Source organism: Stegastes partitus, unplaced genomic scaffold, assembly GCF_000690725.1.
Source record: "Stegastes partitus isolate 25-593 unplaced genomic scaffold, Stegastes_partitus-1.0.2 Scaffold438, whole genome shotgun sequence".
NCBI classification, from domain to species: domain Eukaryota; kingdom Metazoa; phylum Chordata; class Actinopteri; family Pomacentridae; genus Stegastes; species Stegastes partitus.
In genome coordinates this window covers 925-14,037 of record NW_007578169.1, presented here as the reverse complement: position 1 = coordinate 14,037, position 13,113 = coordinate 925, and the positions used below count along the sequence as shown (strand labels likewise).

Here is a 13,113-nt window from a genome sequence, read left to right as displayed (position 1 = left end):
GCTGAGACTGAAGCAATCAATCCTGGGCTCTTGGGGTCTTGGAGTTTGATTAATAGGTCTACATGGAGAATGGCTCTATTAGCGCAGCCTAGTGAAGTTGTCACACTTGGTGACCCTGTGAAGTGCCACTCTGTCACAGAGCCTTTTCGTCGAGATGTGATAGGAAAATGAACTTTTTAATCCAGTGCATGTGAGGAAATTCTCTGCTTAGCAGAGACTGATGAAGACATAATAACATTCAAAGCAGCTGACTTGTATTTCCATTTAAAGCTACTTGAGAGTACAACAGTGGAGTGAGGTCCTTAATGCTGAGCAGGAACGTACGGAGTAGAGCTGAGCATCATCAGCAAGGCTGCAGCAGAAGAAACCAGGATCGAGGTTAGAAAGAAGCCAGCAAATTGCACATAAACGCCAAAAGGATCTTTCCTGTATATGAATGAGTGTGTTTTGAGGCAAATTATAGGAAAGCCGACTTTGAGAGATATTGTGTACAGGACATCAGATGGCTGGTAGCATTAGAATTTGAAAATACAGTATTATCCAGAAGTAAACTGACACGTACTTCGTGGCACAAGTCAGTCCAACAGATGGCAGAAAACTGGTGGTCACCGAAGTCTAACGATTATTTCCGAAATTGCATGTGGCAATAAAAACAAGAATTAAAAAGATATATATTTTAGTAAAGTTTTGCAGCTTTGATTTTTATATTCAAGTTATGACCAAGACTGGGTCTAGGAGTCTTAGATTGAGAAACCCTCAAAGTGTTTTTACCCTGATCACAGTAATGAATACACAGGTACAGCCAGCAGACACACAGTTGTGGTATTGGTAGTCTCACTGCCCTGAAGCACATTTTAAGAACAAAGAAAAGCCTCGCATTCAGGGTATACAGAGGCTTTTTTTTTTTTTTTTTTTGGAGGAACACACCACGCAAATGCACACAGTCATTCTCAGTGCAGCACTCCTCTGCAGTAACCTAAGGCGGTGGAAGGCGGCCATGATTTAGGGCCTCTAATTAAGGTGCTAACTGTGAATCTATCGCAATTCACATTTTCTCAGTGCCTGGAGGAGGAGAAGTGCGATAGATTTCGAGACCGAGAGGAAGAGATAGCAAAGCAAAACTAAAGAAAATCAGGAGGGAAAGGGAGGTCATGGCATGGGTGAGGCAGAGGACAGTGAAAGGGAGAACAGAAAGAGATCTGGGCCAAAATACAGGCTTCGTCCAACCACAGAGTACAGATGAATTGAAGGAGTGCTTCCTGTCATAGTGTCAGAGGAGCATGAGAGGGCACAGCCTGGTGTGACATGCTAATTTATGGAGATGGAATGCCTTTTCTGTTTTTCCAGGTTACTGCTTGGCACCACGGAATTAAAATTAGTGTTGTTGGCTCTGCAGAATGCACTGGGGGGTATAAAAACTAGCAGGCTATGATTTGTTGTTTCACAGCTGGCCAGGAAATAGCTGTGGGTGTAAAAGGTTGAATGATAAGAAGATTGGACATTCCCAAAAGGGGGTGGCAACACACCAAGAGGACTGGAATATGTCCTCCAAATGAGAACTATTTTAAATCACAGTGGCATCAATCTGTAATGACCTAGTTTTTTTTTCTAGGTTGAGACTTTGGACCCATATTTTTGCTTGGACCCCTTGAGCCCTAGTTTTTTTTTTCTTGGTTGAATTGAGTGTAAAATGTTGTGAACTAAGTGTTGTAATTATCTACACAATCTGTAACATATGTGATTACACTCCTGTGCATTATCACTTAAATGTCAAATGATTCGATGTGATTTCAGTTGTCAATATTGTTGCTCTTATGAATGATCAAAAACAAAAACTGTAGAAAGACTATCTAAAATACAAGCCCCAAATTAGAAACCCTTAGCAGCAAAAGTAAATATACATGATCACTGTCGCATTGGTAAAAAAAAAAACTGTGACGATGGATATCCAATCAGCATATCTGCATGAAAATAGTGAGAAAAATGAACTGTGAACACCAGAACTTTCTTGGTTTTAGACCTATGCACTGTGTCTGCCTGCATGTCTGCATCATGGCTCTGAGTGGAAAAGAATGAGGAGCGCAGAGGAAGGCAAAAATCTGACCGTCACAAATATACGATAGGATACAGAAAGATGGACGACCAACTAAAACTTAGTGCATACACTTTTGCAGCAATAATCAGGAAGTATAGAACAAGACGAAATACCACTAACCAGTGCTGCAGTGGTTGTCCTACTATAATAATTGTAAGAGTGAGCTACGTTCACGATGTAGCTGTGACTGCATCGATGCCACGGTACCTTTCTGCCTGTGATTTCATGTTACTTCTCTGGCAGATTGTGCTGTCAGGTGATGTGTTACTGCCACCAACAAAGAGAAAGACTGCAAAAAACAGTCTTGCAAATGTTGCAACATGCTCTTATTAGAGTTAAAGAATACATACGTGTATTTTGTTGGGTTGCACTAAATATGAATAAAAACTTATTTTGTATGAAAACCCAGCAGTGCACCCTTGAGGTAGTTTTAGATTAAGATTTTAGTTTGTTCTTGCTTTCGAGTGTATCCACAGTTTTCTTAACCAGGAGTTTGGCAAACATTTGCCCAGTAGTCATGGACTTGTAGATGCATAAGTGTCAATTTTACTGAACTTTTTTCAACTGTTCCACTGTTGACCTAAAAGTTGAGTCGGAATGATTACACTTAAACGTACTCTGAAACAAAAAGCGTTGGAATGCCTCATAATATTTTACATTTAGGAGTAAAAATGTGGCATATGTAAGAGAACGAGAAAGACCACTGTGATTAAATTTGCATGGCTAGACGTGTGCCTGATGATATATATAAAAGTGAATAAAATGTGGGCCAAGCTAAATTAATTACAGTCTATCATGAAGGATTCCTGTTAGCCAAACAAAATGCATCAAATCACTTCTATCAGAGGTGGCTGATGTTGGCTGATCTCTTGATTTATAATGAAAGTTCAGTATCAGCTTTGATACATCGGAATAAGCCATAATCCCTTAAAAGTCCTCTGGCTCGAGGTCACCACTTTCAATCTGGTTTGTAAAGAGAATTACTGGATATTTTCCAGTGTGCTGCATCGCACTAATACTGTTTGGTTATAAAGGATGCCTCATCAGCACAACATTTTATCCAGAGGCAGCGTGACGATAAAGAGCAAGAGACACCACCGTGACTGAATTCAGCAAACTTTTTACTCAGCCAAAGTTTAATATGAACCTTTATAGTCCTGGCTTTTGTGAGAATAAGGCCGACTGAGATCACAGAAAACCCATTATCATTGTAAAGTAGATGTCATTGCTTGATCATTTCTATAAATTGGGATGGAGGCCAGCTGAGGCTTCATTAAGGACAGCTAAAACTTTGACCACTTGCACAGTATTTTTATGATATTGCAGTATAGCCTGTAGGTCAAGAGGTCCTAAACCAAGTATTTTTTAAAGCTTAGAGCAAATAAGTCTCATTACATCCTCTGTCAGAAAAGGGATGTAGAGCATGCTAGTGTTAACAGAGCTCTGGAAACTGGGCCACCAGGACATGTGCATCAGTAGTCAAACACAACAGTGGACTCAGATGGACTAGCACAGTTCTATTGTACTGTAAATGGATGAATGCCAGTTTCCAGCCCCAGTCCTGGAGGTGACCGGAACAATAATGAGTTTCCATCAGAACAGCAGACATGTCCTGTGGTAGCTATTGAAGCAGTTTCATTAAGGCCAAAATGGAGCAGAGGCAGCTCTCTGATCAGAGTTTCTTTTGAGTTCACCTGCATTGATGCAATTTGCTGGCTGTAAGCAGCCATGCAGACGAGACAGACTCGCGTTTGTTGATTTGTGTCCATCAGATTTCTTCACCCACCTCTTCCTGCCGTCATCTGTGTTTTGTTGTAACAGCTGTTGTTATTCTCTGAGGTGCTGTTCGTACAGCACACAGATAATTGCTATTAGGAATGTCACTTTAACCCTCTGAACCCTAAGCAGCTTGTCTGTCCCATTTTTACTCACAGTGGGCTAATTTTTTTTTTAAAGCCATATAAAGTCTTGCGCCGAAAACAGCCCAACCATGTATAGAAGGAGAGAGAACTCTTGTGTCTTAGGTCTTATGTGCAGTATGACACAGTTCAAAAATGACAGACATTTGGAATCAGCATTTTTCCAAGTGCTCAAAGGAAAAAGCTGTGCCTCTAAATACTGTTTATATTTGACTACTTTTACAACCTCTACAAAATTGGCATTTTCACACAACTCTGTACATCAACTCTAGACAGATATTTCACCATGCTGAATGTATCTTCCAACAGCTTGCTCTTCTGTATACTGTTTTTGAGCAATGCTGTGTTTATTGTTTTATAAATGCTATATTTTCATCTCTATCTCTAATTTGTTTCCAGACTTTTCTCCTCCCTGTTCTGTAAACGCACCCTGCTGTTCACCTGAAAATCCCTGAATTTTTCGTCAGGTGACTGTTTTTGACGAGATTTAGTGCAAAGTGTTTATTTTCAGTGAAATTTTAAATGACACACAGAATAAAGTTTTTTTTTTTAGGAAATGTAATGATTTCAAGCATAGATGTGGTTAATTAAACAAACAAAACAACATGACACGTGATTAGTTCAAGGACCAAAGAAAGAAAAACAAATTTTTTCAGTTTTTTGGTTCTGTGAAATTGTGTAATTTTGCAGATATTTTGTTTTATTTTTAAGACAACTTGCCTTTCAGACTTGCTGACAGGTTTTGGAGTTCTTTTGAATAGACTTTCTTTTTTTTTTTTTTCTTTACATTTTTTTTAAACCAACTGTTGTACTCTACCTTTAAACCTAATTGTAGATCAACAATACTTATTTGCGGTGCTTCTTCTGCCTTGCATTGCTGGCAAGCCAAGAGGTGACAATGCAAATCTTTTCAAACCTTTTGCACCTATTATTATGTCATTTGTTAACATTAGGCAGAAAAAGCTGTTGCACATGCCAGGCTCCCTTCCTTCACCCTAAATCAGCTGGGATAGGCTCCAGCCCCCCCCATGACCCTAGTGAGGATTAAGTAATGTATAGATGATGGATGGATGGGTTAGGGTTAGGTAAGGCTGGAACAGGAAAAACCCTGATGGGTGTGTTTTGTGGTTATCAGGAAAACTTTCACTTAAAAAGAGAGAGAGGATTGTGCTATTTACTCTCTCAAAAGCTGCATCGTGTTGCTTGAAGTAAATTCTCTTAATGTCTTTTATCGCCCAAGTTATTTAATAACTGTGTGCAAACATGCGGAGTGCCTTTGACAGCTCTGGTCTTTTAAACTTCTTCTTTTCTAATTAAGTTCCAGCCAGCAATACAAATCTCAAATAGTCTAAAATTTGTCTTTTTGAAACTTTCAGTCCCCCTGCCCAGATGAATGATATTCCAAACACGCCCTCATCTATCTCCAGTATTACACTTTGTATCTGCACTTCATTGGTTTGTGCCTGTTTGGTTTACGCAGCAGCTTCCCCTGCTGTCTTTTGTTTTGTTCTCCTTAACAGGGATTTAGTGTTTCTCGCAGCAGGGTTTTGGGAGGGATTGGGCTGGACAGGAGTGACTTAAAAAGGTGTGTGTTGCCTCCGTACCATTCCCAACCGAGTGAAGGGATTTACTGTTCATCAGAGGGTTTATAAAAGGATTGAAAAAGATGGATAGACAGATCAAGTCTACAGTTGACTGAGGGGAGGTGGAGGCGGCAGCGGGAGTGTTGTGGACATAAAGGAATAGTGTTGAGCTGAACACTTTAACACATAGCATAGCTTGGATTTAAGTTGACGATGCATCATGTCAGCAGTGTGACGGTATCTCCATGAAAACATTTGTCTGAAGTTTAATCTAAAGCTAACAAGCACACAGCTCCCAAATTAATCAGAGTCTGCAGTGATGGGATTTTCTTCTCACCAGTTATGTTTTTTGACCCTGATCTCCATCCCTCTGCTCTCTGCCTGGTGCCGCTGTGTTCCTCTCTGTGTTTGGCTGACTTGATTAAATCCATGGTGTAATGGGAAACAAATTATGGCTTGTGCAGCATGATGAGTTGAAGAGGGGGGGTAATTAGTATGTTCATCCACCTCTTTAAAGCGATGTGTGGGTATGTATGGCCCTTCTCCCAGTTCACACTCCTTTTCCTCCCCCCTTTTCTCATTTGTTGGATGTCTCCCCAGCTACGGCTTTCTCTGTGTGGGTGTTAGCTCATGTCCACATGTGGTTGTTGTAGTGCACACATCCTGCTGCGCGTTTCACATTGTAGTAAATAGTTAATATGTATTCATGAGTAGTTACTTGAGGCATCGCCACCAGAGTCATCAGTCCTTGGCCTGGAAGTGATCTGTCAGTGGCTCTAATGATCCAGCACGCACACACTGTTGCAAGGTCTTCTGTCCTTGTCAAGCATGCCAGGGCTGGTTGCTCTCACATATGGCCTGAGAGCTGACGCACCTTCATCGTCACTACAAGACTGTCAGTGGAGAAGACAGGTTTCAGCATGTTCTGACAGACTGACAGACACCAACAAGGATAAAATGTGCTGCCAAAGTCAAGCATGCGGAGAAAAATAAATGTACCACATTTCATTTAAGTGTTTTTAACTCACTGCAGTCCTTATCTATTTTAAGAATCTATTTGTAAATGTCACTAAAGCAAAAGATGATGGATACTAATGACTTTCTTCATTAACATCTAAATTACTGGAACATTTTAGCAGTCTTCACGATTTAAAGTATGACTGCAGAGTGTCTAAGAAAAAGTTTTAAACTGACTTTCTAAAGACTTACTGCCTCTTTTCAGCTGTCAGTTTAGTATCAAAAGCAGGTTCCACAGTGTGCTGATGACTGACTTCTCTAACTGAAATCTCCTGCTAATGCCTTCGAAGCTATTGTGGGTTTTAGTAAGAATAATATCAAATGTACACAAGTTAAAACAAGTAGAAGTGGTTTTGTATGTGGCTTAAGAGTTCACATGATTTGCTATACTGCACAGTGCCTGTGATTTACTAAGTTTTGCTATGATGTTGTATTAATCAAAACCTCTGCCTCCTTCTGCTCCTGTCTCTGTACAGTGGTATCGGCAGAAACTGGCCGTGGGCATCGGGCGGGAGCAGCATCCTGGCAGAGTATGGCACGCTGCATCTGGAGTTTATGCACCTCAGCAAACTCTCAGGAAATCCAGAGTTTGCTCAGAAGGTAAAAACCAACAGAGCAGACTATGAAGTGTAGCTTTTGTACCTTAATATTTTCCCTAAGTTTCCATTTCCTTCTTTGGCTGTTTCTCTGTTCTGCCTTAACTGTTAAGCATGGTTTCAGTATGTAAAGTACTTTATGTGGTACTTCAATACTGCTTCTTTTATCATTAGGTGATGAACATCCGTAAAGTGCTGAATCGCCTGGACAAACCCCAGGGACTGTACCCCAATTACCTGAACCCCAACAGCGGCCAGTGGGGCCAACGTAAGTCTTCACCCCTCTGTTATCTTCTTTCATTATTTGGTCTTGTCTTTGTGCTGCATTTACTGTTTGAGGAAAATGGCATTGCATGGCTGTGAAATCCATTAATACAATAAACATGCACTTCTTTCCAATTATCTGACAGCATCTGAACACATCGGCTCTCTTTCTGACTAAGTCCCTTCTCACTTTCCTGTAAAAGCCACAATTTTTCCAGGGCAGAACTAGTTATACTTCTGTATTACTTTCAGAATGGCACAAGTCTGGACTGCATGCTGTTACATTTACAGAAGGGCATGCTCAAAGGATGTATGTTTAGTTTTGTGTAGCCATACAGGGAGGATTTTTTTTTCACATTTCAGACTCATTTTGAGTTTAGACATTGACCTTTTTGACTCACTTTGCCCTTTAATTTCATATCTGTTACAGACTGAAATGTCCATAAAAAGTCTTTAGCAGGTCAGATTAATATGATTTACCATAAATAAATCTAATCTAGGTTTTGACAAAGTGATAACAGGAGCAGAAGTTTAGTTTAATGTTTCCGGCTGTTTGTTGAGTCTTTCCTCTGCAGCAGCAGGCAGCAAGAAGATCCATATTAGTGTCTCCAAAGAAGGAGAGTAGTCCGTATTCATGCACATAAAAGAACAGCAGTAACTTTATTAATTACTTATAACTATAAATTATTCCAGACATGGAGATGGGCTCAGTCAGGATCTAATGGTAACTGACACAGTGATCTTGTCAGTTACAGTTACAAGTCAGGTGAGCTGTCACACAGAGTCACTGTTATTTGCTGCAGTTAAATCATACATAGCAGTCATCCTAAGGTTGAGACCTGAGCTCCATTACAGCTGTCGAAATATTTAGATTTTACTGTTGGTAAAGCTGGAGTTAGATTATCAGTAGACATGGACTTAATTTTCAGTGTTTAGGAAATCATAAATGACCTGTTCTGTTAGCTCCAGTTTAAGCTGCTGTTATTTTAAAGTTAGTCTTGTGTTTTAATAATACATCATTATGTGGGATGAATATGGCACACATGTCGTGACAGTGACTGCAGAGAATATGTAAAAGTGACGTACACCTGAATGACAGAGTGCCATCACTTTAACATATTGGTGAAGCAGCAGAATAGCAGCCTCTGTGTCTGAAAGGGGCTTAAGTATTCATAAATGCAATTATTGTTAGCTTCTATAACAGTGAGATAAGTAGTTGACTCGCTAACTACTGTAGTTACAAGGCAAAAAAGTAAATTTGAAATTGGTCACGTTTAACAGATGACGTGATTGTATCCAAATCAAAACCACCACAGTCATTAACCTTGTGTGCTTACTTGTCTTGACAACTCAAACAAAGACACACAGTCACAGAGTCCCAGCCTCTGTTTTCCATCAACTTAGTATCACCTTTCTTTCTCATCATCCCTTTCACATGATAAACACATGATTAGCGCTGCTCCCAATTTGTTTTCCTACTTGCTGAGCACTCCCTTTAAAGCTGATTCAAAATGTCAGGGTTTTTCAGAGCTGCTTTTAGCACAGCAAACCAGTGTTATTATTAACTGGCAGAAAAAAAAAATGCATTGATCTTCTGGTTCTTTGGTTGGTCGCTAGTTATGAGCGCAAACATCTCCCATGGCGTGCCTCAAGCCTCGACCCCTGGGCTCAATCATAGCTTCGTCTGCAGAATAAAGGTGAAAAGAACAAAGGACCAGTGTGTGATTAAAATAAAAATCAAAGGCTCAAATCTTTGGGTTAATAATTACCTGGACTTTGAGTCTGTCATCAGAAACATTAATAAAATTTGCATTTATCACTTGAAGAATGTCACCAAGGTGAGACCTTTTTTACTCAAGATGACAGTGAAACACTAATGCATGCAAATTACAACTTGTCTAGATTACTGCAGTGCACTTTATTCCGATCTTTTAAAGAAAATAGTTCTCCACATGTAATTTGTACTGACTAAAACCAGGAGAGTGCACGTACCATTCTTTTATTATAACCATTACACTGTCTCATGTTCAAATTGGGAATTTTAAGGGTGTTAATTGTTTTTTTAAATTTGTGCATAAACTTGTACCCAGTATTGTTTCATAACTGGTCCTTCAACACATTCTCTCCATGTCAAAATCTCCCAACTCGTGTTTATTTACTTTAAAATGGTCAAGAATCAAAATGGTGAAAAGAGCTGGGCCCTCGCTTTAGCTCACCTGGTTGAGCTGGCGACCCATGTACAGGGGCTATAGTCTCTGAGCAGCGGCCATGGGTTCCAATCCGCTCATGGCCCTTTGCTGCAACCCCTTCCCCCATTCTCCTCCCCCACTTTCCTGTCTCTCTTTCGACTGTCCTGCGTAATAAAGGCAAAAAGGCCAAAAAAATACCTTAAAAATAAATACATTTTAAAAATAGTGAAAAGAGCTGAAATGATGCACCATTGAATCGATTATTGGCTCGATGCTGACTTGATCTATCGACCGTTTTGACGATTAATTTTTTCCCTCAAGTATTTTTTTAAGAAAAACTGCTAAAAAAAAAAAACAAACAAACAAATGTGGTTGTACTTTTTAAAATGTGAATATCAGTTTGTTTTCTTTGTCTTCTATCAAATTAAATTCAAGTCTTTCGACTCTTGGTTGGTAATAAATTACCTTGGGTTTATATGCCTGTGTTTCTATTGTTTTCCTGACCAAACAATTAACAATTAAGAAACTAAGCATCAGATTATTCTTTAGTTAAAACAACTGTTACCACTAGTTGCAGACCTAATGGACAGGTGGCTTCATAATTTTTTTAACCACTGTGGCCGGAATATTTCTTAGCATATTTAGAACATATTATTCTTTTAGATTAGCAGTCTTATAAAAATATATTAGGTCAATATATTATTCTTTTAAAACTTAATTAAAGTCCTTGTTTGAAAAGCGCCTTATCGCAGTAAAGCTGTTTCAGCAGCAGTGTGGTTTATGGCCATTTATAACAGAGAAACTGAAGTTAAACATGCTGACAGAATAACCCCCATTCATTTAAATTAGCCCTGTAAAAACGTATTACTTTAAGGTGTACTAGCAATGGAGGCGGCGTAGTTGCTATAGTGTCATCGCCACTCCTCTTCCATTTCTCTCTCTTGTCACACAGTTTCATCACACTTTCTGTCTCAACCTTGTTGACTCACTTTACATTACTGCAACCCACTATTTACCCATGTCGCTGTCGTTTCACCCCTGATTCCTATCTTTAACATCAGTGTGTGCACACGTGTCCGTTCACATACGCGTGTTCCTGACAGGGTGCAATTTTATATCCATTATCAGCCTCTTCAAAGCGTGTAGCTGAACAGGTAATGATAATAATGATAGAGAGGTGAGACTTGAGGAAGAGGAGAGAATGGAGGTATGGAATACAAAGAGAGACCAAAACAGAGAAGAACGTGACAAAAGAAAGATGTGTCATACAGAAGGCGAGCAAAATGTATTTATATAGAACATTTCCTACCCAAAGTGCTTTACAGATTACAGACAAGACTAAGAGAAGTGATGTAAAGTATAGTTTGGGAGAAGAATCCAACACTAAAAGCTTCTCCGTTCCGATGGGAATTGTCATATATCGGAGAGAACTGTCAGCTTAGTAGATACAATTAAAGTGACACTGACAAGTGGCATGAGTGGGCCTGCATATCAAAATCAATTTTCATCCTGTTCTTAAAGCTGCTTTCAGTCTTTTTGACCGCTGGAGAGTGGAAACCGGACGGCTTTCTTGCAGAGAGGTAGAGAACACTATCGATGCCACTAGGAGACATCGCTCTGCCTGGCCGAGGAATAGTTCAGCACATAACACCACAAACAGTTGTTCTCAACACCTTTGTTTTTGTAATTTTGTCTAAGAAATTAGATACAACATGGTAATTTAGAGAGCTTTAGAGATGCAGTTCATAACTTTTAGTCCTCATGCTAAGCTACGTTAACTACAACTGTGTTCAGATTGTCCTTGTGTGAACCCAATCACTCTACTACACAGTGTGCATCTCATTACCCATTCTTGCATGCTATTTAGTATAGCAGAAAAAGGTTTCATTGTGTCCCAATACATAGGATTCCAAATGCAGTATGCCAACAATACCAGGATGTCCTGCCTCTTCTCAGATTTTATGGAAGCCATTTAACCCACAATTCTCTGTTTAGCACGAGTATAAACAAGCACTGCAGCTCATTTTGATTGACAGATTGAATCAGTCAAAGGTACTGGGGTAATACAATTATGAAATAGTATGTCCAAATTGTAGAAATCTTGCATGCAACAGTACATGTTTTGTGAGGGCAGCTGTGGTACAAACAAGTGAAGTTAATAGAAAAATGTTAGCACGTCACCATAGTGTTTGTTACATAGAACACTGTCTGTGTAGTAAGGGTGGACAGCTGTTGGAACATTTTGAACACTACATTTTGAACACTACTTATGATCTCTGTCACAGAAACCATTGGCAGAACGTCTGCACCACATTCAGGGCAACAGGCAACACAAAGGTGCTCAATTTTATAACGTAGCATATGTTAGAACTATGCTTTATAGTTGTGTTGCACTCATTGATTTAGGGGCACCACCTCGCTTTACTGAGGAGTTATTTTAAATGAAATCTCAAAGAGACTTGGTGTGAAATCTCGTTTATCAGTCTGTTATCTGAAAGCCGTCAGCTCTGATTAAACTGATCTCAGTTCCCACACAAAGAAAGACACGAAACCGTGAACTGGTCTGAATAAGAAAGATTTATTAACTATTCTACTGCTATAATACACGTGAGCTATAAACAATGAAATCGGAGTGTGTGTAGTGGATGTGTCATTATATTACCCAGTCAAATGATGAGGATTATGGTGAGAGCAGGATGGTTAATAAACAATCTAACAGCAGTGATTAATAATTTGGTTTGTGATCGATACGCTTGTGAGCCGTTAAATAGTTAAATCATCAACCCGCTCAGCAGCAGAGAGGAAATCTGGCTTACTACTTTTGTACACCGCTGATGAACGAAGTCTCCATTGGCTGAACAGTTTGATGAATCGGCACTTTCTCCACGGATCCAACGGATCCAGGCTGTCTCCTCCCGAAGCGTCGTGAAGTTGCCTGGCAGCGAGTTCTGGGGGAGGAGGAGTTGGAGCGGCCAGAAAGGAGAGAAGAGCCAGAACAAAAGCAGTTTCCTACTTTTATCCTCTCGGTCCAGGTGGGCGTGTATGAAGGCGTGGAGAGGACTCTTGGTAACTTAACCCTCCTCACTTTGTTCTGAAGAGGAGGGAAGGCTGCATTTCTTAAATTAAGAAAATGTGCTATAGACGCTAACGCGATGAATCTGTCTCTCACCATGACCCATGAACATGAAATGACATAACAGAACAGTGATATACATCATGAAGAATAGCCTTGGCTATGCAATTAAAATAAGACTGTTTTATGAACTGTTACATATGAGGAATGTATGTCAGCATATAGAAACGTAACGCATGGGGTGGAGCATTGTTTCCCACATGACTGAATATACCTATGATTAAACATTGATACATTTAATCAGCGGTAACATGAGTTTTACTGGTGATGTAGTTCCGACCTCACCGGATCATTTACTGTCGCTACTGTGGGTCCGT

At 39.8% G+C, this 13,113-nt stretch overlaps 1 protein-coding gene across 1 annotated transcript in view; it reads left to right on the top strand.

The window, feature by feature from the left end:
* LOC103360425 (mannosyl-oligosaccharide 1,2-alpha-mannosidase IA-like) overlaps positions 1 to 7,478 on the top strand; it is a gene marked incomplete at its 3' end in the record, with an annotated part of 135,604 nt that extends 128,126 nt beyond the window's left edge. The window contains exons 6-7 of the mRNA XM_008286171.1: positions 7,091 to 7,214; positions 7,385 to 7,478. Of these exons, the coding sequence (XP_008284393.1) occupies positions 7,091 to 7,214; positions 7,385 to 7,478 (218 nt within the window). The remainder of the gene's footprint in view (positions 1 to 7,090; positions 7,215 to 7,384) is intronic.
* Between the last annotated feature and the right edge of the window lie 5,635 nt (positions 7,479 to 13,113).